At 47.4% G+C, this 15,520-nt stretch overlaps 2 protein-coding genes across 2 annotated transcripts; one reads left to right on the top strand and one right to left on the bottom strand.

Annotated features, from left to right (window-relative positions):
- Positions 1 to 8,432: 8,432 nt before the first annotated feature.
- Positions 8,433 to 11,911, bottom strand: TREMEDRAFT_64420 (uncharacterized protein; the record flags this gene model as incomplete). Its single annotated transcript, XM_007006710.1, has 4 exons — positions 8,433 to 8,495; positions 8,600 to 8,649; positions 8,677 to 11,306; positions 11,451 to 11,911. The coding sequence occupies 4 exons, from the start codon at positions 11,909 to 11,911 to the stop codon at positions 8,433 to 8,435; spliced, it is 3,204 nt and encodes a 1,067-aa protein (XP_007006772.1).
- An 833-nt stretch (positions 11,912 to 12,744) lies between these two features.
- Positions 12,745 to 14,749, top strand: TREMEDRAFT_40399 (uncharacterized protein). The gene is made up of 9 exons (XM_007006654.1): positions 12,745 to 12,861; positions 13,045 to 13,076; positions 13,231 to 13,312; positions 13,541 to 13,614; positions 13,727 to 13,866; positions 13,975 to 14,068; positions 14,186 to 14,332; positions 14,423 to 14,465; positions 14,630 to 14,749. Exons 1-9 carry the CDS (start codon positions 12,822 to 12,824, stop codon positions 14,677 to 14,679), a joined length of 702 nt encoding a protein of 233 aa, XP_007006716.1. The 5' UTR covers positions 12,745 to 12,821; the 3' UTR covers positions 14,680 to 14,749.
- The last annotated feature ends 771 nt before the right edge of the window (positions 14,750 to 15,520 follow it).

Genomic DNA, 15,520 nt, shown 5'->3' on the forward strand with positions numbered 1-15,520 from the left:
TGGCGAGATCACACCCATCACCTCACATCTGCCCTTTGAGCGTATCCAGATCGACCTCGTGGATATGCGAGCCAAAGAATGTACCGTCGGGTCGGAGACAATGCGATGGATTTGTCATATCAAGGACCACTTTACCAAATACTCGCAGCTAGTGAGTCTGCTCAGGTGCTCCAACTTCCGCCGCTGACAGTAGTATGCAATGCCAAAGAAGACAGCTGCCAATGTGGAGCGCCACCTCATGACCTGGATCAATCACTGTGGTCCGCCGACTATTCTACAATCCGATAACGGTCGAGAGTTCTGCAACACACTCATTGTGGATCTTGCAAAGAGGTATGACATCAAGATTCTACATGGCTTGCCCCGCACACCTAGGGTACAAGGCTTGGTGGAGCAGGGCAATGCCACCATGAAGAGTCGCTTGGCCAAGTGGTGCTTGGACAATCCTGACCGCCCATGGTAAGTATGCTTCACCGCTTGTTGTCTATGGCTGACAGACTCCAGGGCTGATGGCCTGCCACATGTGATCCGCTCAATCAATGTCACAAAGCACAGTGCCACCCTTCACACACCCTACCATGCAGTATTTGGTCGCAAGCATCGAGAAATTCAAATGTGGGAGACTCCAGACGGGCGAGATGTTGTGGAGGAGGTGGAACTGGACAATCCAGTATCCGATGATGAAGAAGAGGATGAGGGTGCCCAAGGTCGACCTCTTGACTTTGAGTGGGAATCTGAGGATCATGATGATGAGGCCGAGAGACAGGATCCTGCGCCAGATGGACCTACAGGTGGGCATGGCTCATACACTCCATGTTTCTTCTGACAGCTGATCTGGGCAGAATCATCACACCGTCCCAATCCCACCACAGGACAAGAACAGAATCCGATTCAACAGATGATTGAGGAAGAGAACCGGCATCCACCAACTGTGGCTGATCGCGTGATCACCCAGATGCAGCAACGACAGGCCCTCATCCGTGCCAGGATGACTGAACAATATGGGCGGAACCACAAGACTTGGCAGTACAAGGCGGGGGATAAGGTGACACTCTTTGTCCCGCCAGCGGATCGACCAGGTGCTCCAGCTAGCCGCATACCCTGCGTCATCTGTGAGACGTTTGAGGACAACCCTCACACCTACCGCCTACTCTGCTCAGAGGGAGTCCTGAGCCGCTTATATCGGAGTAAGGTGATCAACCCAGCGGACGATATGGAGCTCCCGGTGGCTCTGTTTGTGGGATGGAGAGACTGGACTAGACAGCCAGAGGTGACATTGAGACATGTGGCGCATCTTATCTTTGGTGAGCTAGCAACATCTTTAGGCGCAGCTGACCGGTCAGACATCCGAAAAGAAGAAGTGCATTGTCGCTGCAAGGGTGATTGTACAACCAAGCGCTGCCGCTGCCGTCAAAAGGGCGTCAAGTGTGGTCTGTATTGTCATGGAGCAGAAGAGGAATGTGCAAACTACTCCCGGGCGACCGCCACTGAGAGAACTCTGCTTGACCGACCTACTGGCAGCAATCGGCCACCCAAGCGGAAGAGAAGGCGAGGGATGTCAAGGGCAACACATGACACCAGCAGTGGGCATGAATCACCCTCAGACAACTCAGACGCAGGTAAGTTTTTGCCAAGGACAATATGGGTTCACTGACCACAGATCATTCATCATCTTCGTCATCAGCCACACCTCCCACCTTCGAGTGCAGGCACACATCCCCAGATCCACCTCCTTCTCCCCAGAGCGAGAGTAGCGAGCAAGGAAGGCAGGACCGACGTGCCAAGACCCCTTGGCCAACAAACGATCACTCACTGGAAACATGCGCGTAGGGATAATCCCCCCACCTCTTGAATTATTTTCACCCCATTTTTGCAATTCATCCGAAAAACCCCCCACTCAACCCGTTATTCACCCCACTCCTTCCACATTACCATCTTGGAAGCAGAAAAACCCCTCACTTGTTACTAGAACCTCCTACCATGGCTTGCTGCATATCTTCTGACTCCCAGGGGTCTACACTGTCCATAAATGTGTGAATTCACATTATTCGCGAAGGGGTTTATTCATTCACAGTTGAATTCGCAGGCCGGTTCGCACTGACCTTGCAGATCACCCAACTCTCATTTAATGGGCGTATTGACACTCTGGGCGATCTGTGAATAATGCTGTATGCACATTTACACCTCCTGGACTTGCTTAGCTACTTATCTCTTCACACATGTTCTCACATACCTCATTTGCATTATAATTTCAATGACACCACGGTCTTTGGCTCATCAACTTGTATTGAACGCTTCAGTAAAGCGAACACCTGGTAGACCAGCTCGAAAATACCAAGATCAGTCCTCAGGAACTCCCACAAAAGTCCCAAAGCGTCAGCTTGGTCAGGATGTCAGTTTAGGTACCGCTAAACCTTCAAAAAAGAGTGGCAACAGTGAGTTTATAAAGTCGTTCGCGAATTATGTTATGTTGATTCTGTACAGTTAACGACCCTTTTACAGAGCAAGATACCTGTGATGTCCTGGAAGCCTTTCACAACTTCCCTTTTCAGGGCTCTGAGACTCACCAGCTTGAGCAAGAACAGCTGAAAAAACAACAAGCAATTGACAACGATTACTTTGACAATGGTCGTGATGTCCTTGAACAATTTCAGGACTTTGAGTTTATCTCTGACCAACTCGATATGGAAGTAGATCCAGCAGTGGAGAAAGGCCGAGATGGACAGCCAGAGAAGATCAAAGATAAAGAGAAGGAAGAGGAAAGGGAAGGGAAAGAGGGAGAGGGAGAAGCAAGGGGGGCAGGATATGCGAAGAACACTGCGAATCAAGGTCAGAATTCTCTTTACATATTCAGGTGTCCAGTTGCTGAGTCTCTGTAGTCTCTCCTTACCCTGTAAGGCCCCACTCAATCCCCAATCATCCTGTTGGCAACGTTCGCACACCTCATATTCCCCGTTCGCACTTGAGGAAGAGGAAATATGAATCTGATGGTGAGGTCTTCTTCAATCAGTGTATTCTGTTAACCTTTCGCAGTTGTGACACCCAATACCCATGACCCAGGCACTGAAACGGACACAACCACAACATACCTGCCCCCCTCCACCTCAACCTCACACTTTTCAGGCTATGTGACAAGCCTGTCTACCCTTTCGCATCCTCCAACCACGCAAAAGGTTGATTATACCTCAATTCGCGAGCAAGCTTTGAGGAATCGAACTATCATTGAACTCGAAAGTACTCAGATTCCACCATCACTCCAGGAGCAGCAGCCATCCACTTTCAACACTGTACGCACAAAAGCCAGCCTCGGTCCTGGCATCACTGCAGTGAAGAACTTCTGTGTGCTTTCTGCGAATGATATTGGTCAGGATGAGCGTTACGAGGAGATTGAGGTAGCTTTTCACCTTATTCCTAAGGCTTTTGACATGATGGTGAGTTATTTATCACTCTGGTAACATTACTGACATCCGTAGACACAGGACTACCTCCTCAGATCACAAAGAGTATCAAACCATGTCAAGGTGGAGTGGTTAGATCCTCCAGGACTTCACCCAAGTGACATTCGCGGACGTCACGCAGTCTTCCATGTCTCAGATGAGGCCTTCGCAAAAGGTCCTGATAAGTTGGTATGGCGCTCGAGGTTCAATTGCAGTGGTAGCTGCCAGCAAGTTCAAGCCCTACCTACCTCACTTCCAGTACAACAACGTCCAAAGAGGAATTTACGAAAACGACAGAGGACAGAGGAAAGGAGTGAGGGGCATGAGGGCAGTGAGGGGAGTGAGGCAAGAAATAGAAACGAAGGGACAGAGGGGGATGAGTGGGCTGAGGAGGATCAGGGGAGTCTCCAAGGCAAAGAGGATCCTGTAGAGACAAAAAGGACCACAATTCGCAAACGCAGATGTCCACTGTGTGTTGAAGTGAGTCATGACTCTTGTATAGAGATGAGTTGAGCTTATTCGCAGGTGCGAATGACTCCTAGAAGCATTCGCAGAGGATATTGCACAATTATCCAGCCGTTACCTTCCTACCATGGGGATCCAAAACCTCTGAGCCTTCTACGGATATCCTACCACATGCGAAATATCCTTCATGACGCTGCGACACTGGTAGGAACAACTGAAAGTCGCCTAAAGCTTCGATGGTTCACCAGTATCTCCAAGCTCCATCCTTATGCAACTTGGTTGTCCGACAATTGTCCTCATAGGATGCCCAAAGAGAGTGACTTTGCAACCGCCATACGAACAGCATTGAGGCAAGACAGACTGGACACTTTACCATTGGCGGCTATTCAAGTCCTCCACTCAGCAAATCCATCAACATTCCTCAGGTGAGTTACATTCGCAGGGCCGCCTGACCCAGGCTGATATCCAGTTGTGAAATCCCTCACAATCTTGTCCTTGGAGGAACTGAAGAGTTTCCCACCAATGCCACTTTCCAATGTGTGATTAGCCCCAAACACGCTCTTCAAACTGCCATTCGCCATGCTCGTGAAAGGGGATTAGCCATGGACTCTTCTTGGAGGAACAAAAACGCAATTCGGTGTCCAGTCACCTTCCTCACCACTGTCAATGAGCACAATCACATGGTGCCAATGGCTGTAATGCTCTCAAATCATGCCACCACCGTGTCCTACACCCATCTCCTCTCTGTCTTTCGAAACGCTGTGGAAGAGGAAGCAAAAGCTCTTGCGAATGGTACCTCAGAGGTCATCAGCGAATTTGAAGACAAGGAGATTATTCTCAATAATGCCATCCTCATTACTGAGGATGGCTTCTGGCCCCTCATGGTCATGATTGATTGTGATGCCGCGGAGCGAAATGCAGCCCACACAGTTTTCCCAGGAACTCCTGTGCGTCTCTGTCAATTTCATTTCATGCATGCAGCAAGGGAAAGGATGGACAGACGGCTTGGACGAACTCAGGTTGGTCGCGAGAAGACATCTAGGTTCCTCTCCGCCCTTCGAAAGTGTCAGAGGTGTGATGTGGAAGAGGAGTGGGAGGAAGTGTATGAAGAGTTTGAGGCAGATGTACTGGAGTTGTTGGACGGGGACGAAGAACATTGGGAGACCATTCGCAGATGGTTAAATACTCAATGGTTCAGCGAAAGCTGGCGCAAATGTCTCATGGATTATGGTCTTCCTCGCGAACACACAAGAGATGGGCCGCTTTCTACCAACAACTTTGTTGAGGCGGCATTCAGGACTTTCGACAGAGTTTTCCTACAAGCCCGAGCCAATAAGCGAATCGATAAACTCCTTGCCGTTATTGTCAACATCTACTTTCCAATGTATCTCTATTCCCCCCCAACTTCTGGTCGATGTGATCCCGACATAACACAAGAGATCCAGAAGGGTCTTGAGATCTGGCAGCTGGGTCAGCTCAAGCGTTGTGATCCGGAAGAAATACCCAGCCGCTTGGAACCTTTGAAAGAAACCTTCACCATTGAGTCCGGCCTGCGAAAGCAAAACGCGCATTACTGTGGAATAAAGAAATCCAGTGCTCGCGAATACTGCTCCTGTGGGTGGTTCCAGTCTAGAGGGAAGAGATGTCGGGGATTATGGGCTCTTCATTGTCTTAGAACCTGTGGAGAGCTAGAGGCATATGAGGGACAGACTGCAGCATATGTAACAGCTTTGCGATTGGGGCTAGGGGAAGGGGTGGGGAATAAGGGAACCACTTCGGCGCAAGCTGACCAGGAGGAACTGCAAAGGTGGTGGGGACACGATCCAACAGAACTTCCCGACCAACAGTGGGATACTACATCGAGACCCAGTGGTTGTTTGTTAGTCAGTATTGATTCAAAAGATCTTGATACAGAAACACCAGCGAATGAGGAAGAGATCGATCCCCCTATAGGTCGACGACATAAAGCTGTGCGTTCTGAGTCAGAAGAAGGCTGCAAGACCCCCAAGGAAAGCAAAGGTCAACCCATACAGCCTAACAAAGGTGGACGGCCTGCTTCCAACAAGCCTCTACATCCTCACAGAAGTCGGAAGAAGAACAAGAGCAATATCCAGTTTCGTACCGAGCAGCTCCCCGTTCGCAAAAGGCCTGTTGGGGCTAAGAACTACAATCAAACTTGTTTTGCTATCAGTCTGTTCCATATCGTTCTGCGAATTCCGTCCTTTTCAGCAGCTTTCAATGCTATCAAAGCAGAACTAAGGGTGGAAGTGTCTGGACTGGTGGTCATGCTGGAGAAATTCTTTGACTGTATCAACGTGACCCGGCGGATAGTAGATATACCCCAGATGCTCCAAATTCTCAGAGGTAAGTGGGTTTCAAAGGCGTGAAGCTACCCTTGCTGATCTTCAAGATGAAAGTCTTGTGGACCAATTTGAACAGCATGATCCTGTGGAGCTATTCCTTTACATCGCAAACAAGATTCGAGATAATGTCACCAATGATCCGGTAGAAGCTACATATGTCTTTGATGTCGATTGGCAGTATGTGTTTGCCCCCTGTGGCCATCGATTACCCATTGCGAAAGGTGATTCCACCCATGAGCGAGTCATGACAATTGTTCCAATACATCCAGGTGCTGTGCTAGGTTCCGGTTCGCACCAAGCCAGTGTGGTCGACTTAATCCAGCGAAGCTTGACTAGAACATGCACCTCAAGACATTGCTCGGAATGTGGACGAGTTTGTGTTACTAGAAGTAAAGCTCAGATGACTCTGGACACCAACAGCAAGACATCAATCTTCATCATCAATGTTGTCTGGAACCTCGGTCCACAATCCAATGTGAATTCGGTCGTGCCATTTGTTCTCAGTCCTACTTTGTCCCCTTCGCAGATTTCTGCTTTCCCTTCCACAACCCCTGGCGACACCAACAATCACTTCTCCTTGAAAGGTGTTCTATGCCGGAAAGGTGCTATTGTCACTGCAGATTCTGGCCACTATGTATCCTTGATTCAAGAGAATGGTGTCTGGTGGGAGCTGGACGACGATCGAACTTCAAGACTTGATCTACTCAGTTCTGCTTTTCAACAGACTCGATTTCCTGTTATGCTCTTCTACCAAAGACAAAGCTCGGGAGTTTCCACACCACATCCACCACGTATTGAGAAGATCAACATTGCAAGCTCCCACAAACCTCTTGAACTACCTCTGAAGCTTCTATCTTGCTGTCGATTAGCAGGTGATACACAGGAGATATGGGAGCGAATGAATAAAGTTCCATGGAGGATCCAACAGTCTGTAAAACCCGTGATATCTGCCAAACCTTACTGCAAAGTTGTCCGTCTATCACCAGAAACCATTAGTAGTATGTCAAAAGAGCTATCACAAGCAAAGCCAAAGCAAGCAAGTGTGAATGGCAAGATCAATGTTGACAGTCAAGCAAAGCTGTCTCTCTTTGGGGAAGAATCAGCTATCTCTTCGGCAGTCTTATCTCAAAAGCTGGGTAGCGAACAGGGATGGTATTCGAATTTCATGATATATGATGTACTTCGACTTCTCTCAAGGTTGAAACTACAAAAACGTAGTAAAGGAGTCATGAAGGACGATATTAGTTTATATCAGATGTTTACATTCTTGCATCTAGATCCAGGGAAGGAGTGGACAGGTCAAAGAACAGGTGGTATTCCTTGGTCCTGCCTGGGGAGAACTGGCGAATGGAGAAAGAGAGTTCTAGTTGGTGTTGTTTCGCTGGCCCCTGATACTCACTTTGGAGCCATGGTCATCTTTGGCCCCCAGAAGCTGGTTCTCATGTTTGATGGTGCAGGAGGAGCTTACAATTCGCCGGCTTTTACCAAGGTGAGCATCTTTCGCAGAGAGCAATGGTTTTTTGTGGTCTGATTTAAGCAATGGCCAGTCCTCTTGGATGAACGACTATCCTGGGAAGTTCAGAATGGACTTGCAACGGTTCAAGAGGTTTCTGGATGGGTAATTGCTGCAAACAACAAGGCAAGTGGCTCTCTTTCGCACGGGATTTGTGACTGAGACTACCAGGAAGTTCTCCAGGCCCTTGGGTGGGCAGTGCAGGTCGATTCGCACAGCTGTGGGCCACTAGCAGCTGCAGCTGCAGGCCTTTTGCTTCAAGGAATTCCTCCCACTGCAGCCGTCTTGGGTTTGAACAGTCCTCAGCTGACTCAGGCTGAATCAATCAAATTGCGAACCTGCATTCTACAAGTGATTCTGGCTTCAGCTTCTCAAGATCCTCCAAATCAAGATCTGATATCCATCAAAATATGGACAGAGCTAAGTCCTCATCTGCCTTCGCTTCAAGAACTGCTAGACAGGTTGTGAAGTACACCTGCAGGTTTGTTGTGGTCCCCCAGACCTGCTCCTTTGTTGTATTAGAGTGTAATATGTATTGTCTGCGAACATGCACCTTTGCTGGCTACTCTTGGGCATCGGTGAAATCTCTTCATTATTTGCCAGCATATATAGACCTATCGAGTATATACCATTAGTATATTAATTGAGAGTCAGCTATTTGCAGAGTGAAAAGATGCTTTCCACACTCTTTCGCAGTTGTTTGCGAACATAAAAGGGCTTTCGCAGAGTCATGAAACAATTTCGCATTCCTACAATGTTATACAGAAAGACAACCTTCGACAATTGACCTATACAGCTGCGCCTGCTTCCTCAATACTCACCGCTTCTGGACCTTCTCCTGACCCTAATACCGCTTCACCACCATACAGCTCTCCCCCAGTAGCAGGAACAGACTCACTTTCGCCGGGCTCCTTGCTTCTCCTCACATCTTTGTCTTGAGAGGAAGTGTGATTTTTTTGCTCTTGAGAATCGAGAGGTTCAACCTTGAGATGGGGAGAGTCTTGTCCTTCTCCTTCCTCCTCAATATTGGGAGACTCAGAAGATACGCTTGACATATCTACAAACACCACCTCACCTTCTTCGTCAAGTTTCGCAACTACCTTTGGTAGACCGGCCACATCTCTCATCCTTGAAAGCTCACCAGCCACACCCTTGTTGATGGACATCAGCGATACGTACTTATCTGTAACGTTTTGGAGTGCGCTTTGGGTTTCCTCCAGCTCTTCTCCTAGCACCTTAGTTTCCTTCTCATACATCTCACGGATATCATCTCTTTCCTTGACCAGCTGATTCTTGTCCTCAATAGCCTGCTGCACCACCCCAGCTGCCTCCAACAGATTCGCATTGGTATTCTCAAGTTTGGACTCTAATATCCTGGATTTCTCATCTTTCTCAGTCACTTCCTTGACCATATCCTCCTTGTCTTTGACAGCTGCAGACCAGCGATCACTGAGCACACTGACCTGACCACTTAAAGAGCTGATCTGTACATTCTGCGAAGCAATCTGATCACCCAGGTCCTTCTTGATATCTTCAATAGCTTTCTCACGATTTTCATTGATTTTGACTTGAGAAGTATATAGCTCTTCCATGGAGATGAGATGCTGTTTAACTCTTGCAAGCTCAGATCTTAGACCATCTTCTGAAGCAATCGCAGCATCGTATCGATCTTGTAAGGCTAGAACACCTTGAGTTGCTGTGGTCACCCCCTGAGTCAGACGTCTACGATGAATACTTGTGGATTGTTGGAAGTATTGAAACATTCGCAAGATATCGGACATGGCTGTCTGTGCGAAGGCATTTTCATGAACAGCCTCAGTCTCATGGAAGTGATTCACTAAGTCGAAGCAAGTAGCTACTTCCTCGAGATTTGCTGGTGGACGAAGAATGAATGGAGTTTCGCGTTGAGGAGTAGTCAGCGAGGGAGCGAATGGTTTCTCGAAAAGCGGACCGAGAGAGTCTGAGGAAGATGCAGTTGGCTTGGGGGGGAGATTCACAGTGGTGGCAGGTTGAGAGAAGGAGGAACCAGGTTGAGAGGACAAAGCACCAGGTTGTTCTGATTGTGGCAGCTTGTTCTCAGGAACAACTACACTTGAGGCCAGAGGAGCAGTATCAACGGTTGGTCTTGCGTCAGATGTCGAAGATTTGCCTTTGTTCATGATGATTTTCTTCAACCAAGCTTCAGGGTCAACCCTTGAGGTTCTCTGAGAGGGACCAATAGCATGTGAAGAGGGACCAGGCTGAGAGGAAGGACCTGCAAGCGAAACCGATCCTTGAGCCACTTGTTGAGGGTTTTTGCGAACCACAGGAGCTGTAGACACTTCCTGGGACTGCTTGGCAGCAGATTGCATGCCTTTGATACCCCAGTTTCCAGCTTCCAAACGTGGTACCTTGACTGGAGACTGCTCAGGCTCGTTGGCTTTACGTTTGAGTCCAGCAGAAACAGTGGAAGGTGACTGGTCTGCATTGTCTGAAGCAATTTGAGCTGTAGAATGGACCAATGAAAGGATTTGTTGTTGGCGAACAGAAGGAAAACTCATACTGGTTCGCGAAGGGGTAGGAGTGACCATGGGAGATGAATGTGTTGCTTGCGAAGGAGTGGATGACGGCACAGGAGGTTGAGTTGTAGTTGATTGTGGCGCCGGGAGAGCTGGGTTGTGTTGCAAAAAGGCAGCTGGAGGAAAAGAAGATGGTTGGATCGGTGCAGGCAAGGTTTGAGGAGGAGGAGGAACAGCATGAGAGAGTGAAAGAAGGGTGCTGGCTACTTCTTGAGACTTTCCTTGCGAAGACTCTTGCGAATTGCCTTGAGAATTGCCTTCATTATTCCCTTGCAGATTCGCTTGCCTATCCTCTTGCGAATGGCTTTGAAATTTGGAGGGACTCATTGTTATCGAGGGGAAAGAGGCAAATAATGGCTGGGAAGAGTTTTCAGAGGAAAGGGATTCATGTTGAGCTTGGCCTTGGCCAGTATTCGCAGCTTGCTCTTGACTTTCATCGGTGGTCTCCTCGATGGTTTCTTCATCTTCAGCATCTGTCAGCTCGGGTTCCCCTTCAATGAAGAAACCCTCACTATCTCTTGGAGGCAATGGAGTATCCCCCCGAGGTGTTCTCCTCTTCTCAACTTCTTGTTGGGTCTTCCATGTTGGAGTCGATCTCGGAGGCTTTGATCCACCAGCTTCGTTTGACGATCGAGTGAGACGAGCTGGAGTTTTGACTGTTTTAGTGGTTGAATAATGGTCTTTTGCAACCTCCTTGCCTTTCCTTCGCTTCTCCTGAGGTAATGGAGTCAGGTCCGACGTATTCCCACTCTCCATCGCATCATTCACGTTTATCTCCTCGGTTTCCCTCTCTCCCTCGTTCCCCAACTCACTCTCTTGACCAGGTACCGGCTTTCCTCTGACTGTGCAGTTTGTGAGATGTGTACTTGCATAGCACACAGAGCAGCTGAGAAACTTTCCATCTTCCCAGCGGTCAACAATGGTGGTGATAAGCCCATCCCCTACATTCTTGCAACGGATTTCAGGATGTCTGTAATCAGCTAGGGATCCTCTCAATTGAGAACTGGGATTTCTAGAGAGGCAAATTGCGAAAGGGGAATTTCAAGAGAGAATGCTGCGAATGGGAACCTTCAAAAGCAGAAGTGAAAGAACAGCCTGCGAAACTAGCACTCACTTGTAGTAGAAGGCTGCCAAAACCTTATCTTTGTGACACCCGTGCTTCTTTTCGTCTTTAAAGCATAATGGGCCTCTACTCCCCATAGCCCTGACACCTTCTGCTCGCAACTGTTCCCCATATATCTCCACAAAGCCAAATTTCCCAGCTTCATTGGGCAAAGCAGAAGACTGAGCATGCCACCATGGTTGTAAAGGACCACCCATTGTCTTTTCGTGTTCGCGAAGAGTTTCTTCCGACTTCCACACAGGATGGTTAGGGAGAATATGCTCATAAAAGAATGTATGAGCAGGCGTAAGTTTGACATTATCTGGAGGATGAACAGCTGCTGTTTGAAAAGACCAATCGTCTTCGGTGCTGGGCCCAGCAGTGTTTTCAGCAGCTTTTGCATGAGTGGCTACCTTTGGTTTCGCCTTTGCTTTGGTCTTGGTGGCTTTGGTCTTGGTGGCCTTGGGAGGCATTTTTGGGAGATCTAATACGCGAATCTTGAAAGGAATGAGGGAATGGTAGCTGACAAGGTGATGTGATAAGTAGGAAGTGATTCAAGAAGTAGTTGGGAGGATTTTGGAAGAGGTTTGGGCGTAAAATTGACTGGTTTGTTGGTGTAATGTGGAAGTGAATTGACTTGCGAAAGATGTTGTTACTGAGTGTGAACGCTTTAGATCAGAGCTGAGGAGAGGATGTGTGTGTGTATGTGAAGTAGAAATAGAGAAGTAACTGGACAATGAAGAAGACAAGTGAAAAAAGGCGTTGTTGACAACACAAAGGTAGAAGTTCATTCAACTTCTCTCCTCTCTGTTACCCTGTCACGCTCCCTTCGCAAGCTGTAAATTGATGCATGCACATCAAGATGAAGAGCTTAACTTATCAGAGGTTACTAAACAGTACATTCAGATGCTGGGGATAAGTTATCACATAGCAGACGGACAGTCAGAATGAGTATCACTCACTTTCGCAGGTAGGTACTGTGGATTTGCGAATTGATGACTTTTGGTGCTTTCGCATGCGAATTCTAACGCGAATTTGCCAGGACAATGTCTAGTAGGTACTATGGGACATGCATGATTGAAAAGAAGCACAGAAAAGAGCATATTGAAAGAGTGCATGCTTTAGTATGTGGAGTGAGGTGAATAACTGGTTGGGTGAGGGGTTTTTTGGATGAATTGCAAAAATGGGGGGGAAATAATTCGAGGGGTGGGGGGATTATCACGCGGCGCCGCGTGACATTATCCTTTCCCATCAAACGAAGTTCCTTTGGACATCAGTTCGCCATCAACGACCCAGTTCGCATTTCTGTTTCTCAACTGTCACTAGAGGTTGCTGTGTAAGAGTGCAAGTACAAGTATAGAACACGATAAGTGAGAAGAGAAAATGCCTCCTCGAATGCCAAGGGTATATCTAATACGACATGGTGAGTCCCTTCGTCTGTGGTGCATGCTGCGTGTTCTCTCGGACCTTGGATGGAGTGGGAATGATCCACGGTCTCATATGTTGGAACTACATGATTCTCTTGAAATGAGATATCCCTGGGATAACACTAATGACTTATGGAATGTGTGAGATAAATGATCAAGTCTGGTAGCTAACACGATAGGAGAAACGGAATGGTCTCTTAATGGTCGTCATGTGAGTCCATCACTGTCATCCTATTTTGATCCCCTTGAGCTCTTTGAAAGAAGAGACGAAAACCATATGCCAAGCATACCACCTGATCCACCGCTTGAGCATAGGCTCAGAAGATGAAAAGGGAGAGCAAGACGGGGAAGTAAACTCATTGTAGACTGGTTCTACAGATATCCCTTTGACTCAACATGGAGAAGATATGGTCAAAAACCTCGGCCCGAGGGTTATTGGACCAGGTAGTGAGTTTCTCTTACATTTTGTTGTACAAGCTATTCCTGTTTAGAAATTCCATCTATCCAACAACAAACGTTTACCTCTCGCCTTCTAGAGGGTGTTCCATCACGTACCCCAACGTGTCCTCTCCTAGATTGGCTGGGAGTTGCTCGCTACATCAAATATTCACATCATCATTGACTGGCCGGATGACCGTCTCTCCGCGATCAGACATCAGGCAGAGCTGATGATAGAATTGATCAATCCTGAACATATCAGACATATAGTCGTTTCTCCCCGACAACGAGCTCAGAAAACCGCTGCTTTGGTCAGTCTCGTATACTCATCCAGAACCTATTACTCTCACATCTACACTGCTTATATCCTTGCCTTATATTTCTCGTCCATAACTTGATCATATGATCAGTGCTTACATGTAGCTATTTGGAGAACACAAACCCCCTAAATGTTTCTGGACAGTCGATCCTGATGTCGCCGAATGGGATTATGGGGCGTATGAAGGTTTGTTCAGTAAAGATATTAGAAAAGAAAGACCAGATTGGGATATTTGGACTGATGGGTGGGTCAACCATTTCCCCTTCATTCCCATTGTCATTCGTTTTTCTTATCATGACAATCGTCCCTATCTCCTTAATAGGTTATGTACCAAGTCAGGAGCTGAGGACAGATGCCCGCCTGGAGAAACACCCGGAGAAACGCCTCAACAAATAAGTGATAGAGTAGATCGTGTCATTGCTAAAGTCCGGGCCATTCATGCTGAGGTGAGTCTACGCATGCCTTCCGACTCGCACCTTATCCTTCCTTCTCTGTCTTCTGTCTCACTGTTGAATACACAGTTGTTTCAACGAACTAGGGGAGAGGGTGACACTGACGTATAGGCTGAAAAAGTGGCTAAATCCCCCGAAGACGTAGATTACGCAGACGTCATGATCTTCTCTCATGGTCATTTCAGTAGATGTTTCATCCCTCGATGGTGTAATCTTCCCGTTCAAGCAGGATACAACTTTGCCGCAGATCCAGGATGTGTGAGTGATTATTCGCTTCTTAACTCATATCCTCTTTCAGTGGATAATGAGCTATGCCAATTGTGATGTGAGGGTTGATGTTGATGATAGATTACCGTACTTGGGTATCAACACATGACATTGAAAGAACCATGTGAGTTTTTCAACTTCTTTCTCTTTCTCCCAATCTTTTTATTCTTTTCCGTCATTCGGACATCCATACACTCTGTTTCGCCTCTTGACTTTGTTCCTCTCCTTCAACCAATTATCAGACACACTGTGGTAGTATGTCATCTGGTCGATCATGCTAATGTCAAGCTTTGATGGGTTTGAATTGGTATACGGAAGAAAGTCTTCAAAGCCGATAAGAACATGAGTAGAGTACTCATACTCGTACTCGTATGAGTAATGATGATGAATGCATCTTTGTCAATTTTGTCCCACCTTTCTTACCTCTCTTGTCCCGAGCTGCTGCCATGCTGCCTGCTTACTCGAGTAGCATCTCAGAGTACCAGCGCGACGCAAGCTTATACAATCGTCATATACCTCTTCGGCCTTGGGTGTCGTCATGTCGCCGTTCCAACCCGTGATCAGGGGTGTGTTGGGTTATCGGATAAGACCCGAGAAATCTTGCAAAAGTCGATAACGATAACGTTTTTGGTGTCTGCCTCTCTTACTCCTTGTACATTCCTCCATTATTACAAACTTTGTGTATATTGCTCCATCTATTCAAACTTTGTGTATATTGAGACCTTGTTCATCTTCCATCTGGTTTATTCGAGTCATCATCATCTAAATCACTCTTTCCAAACTACTCGATACTTCTAGCCTACACCATCTTATACATCCTCATCATCCCTCCTCTCTCATCCATCCTAACTCGCACTCATCTCTTTCCATCTTCTTTCATTGAGCTCCTTTAAAAACAACATGTCAAACAGTCATCCCATCTCAGAATCTTCCAGTACCTCAACCCTCATCCTCACACAAGCTTCGACCCCTGCCCAACCTTCCACTCCTGCCCAACCCTCCGACCCTACCCAACCACCCACCCCTGCCCAACCTACCCAGACAACTTCAAACCGTTCTTCAGCCTCACCAAACCATCATACCTCATCCAATCACGATACCTCAACAAACGAACGTCTACCTCTATTACCTCATACATCTTCACAAGGACAAAACAAAATAACGGAAGAACAATCAACT

This window comes from Tremella mesenterica (assembly GCF_000271645.1).
Source record: "Tremella mesenterica DSM 1558 unplaced genomic scaffold TREMEscaffold_11, whole genome shotgun sequence".
In the NCBI taxonomy this organism is placed as follows: Eukaryota; Fungi; Basidiomycota; class Tremellomycetes; order Tremellales; family Tremellaceae; genus Tremella; species Tremella mesenterica.

Coding starts and splice junctions, on each gene's coding strand:
- TREMEDRAFT_40399 (XM_007006654.1), top strand. CDS start 12,822: ATGCCTCCTCGAATGCCAAGGGTATATCTAATACGACATG. Junction 13,867..13,974: donor TGGGATATTTGGACTGATGG/GTGGGTCAACCA, acceptor AGCTGAGGACAG/ATGCCCGCCTGGAGAAACAC. Junction 14,333..14,422: donor TTGCCGCAGATCCAGGATGT/GTGAGTGATTAT, acceptor TGTTGATGATAG/ATTACCGTACTTGGGTATCA.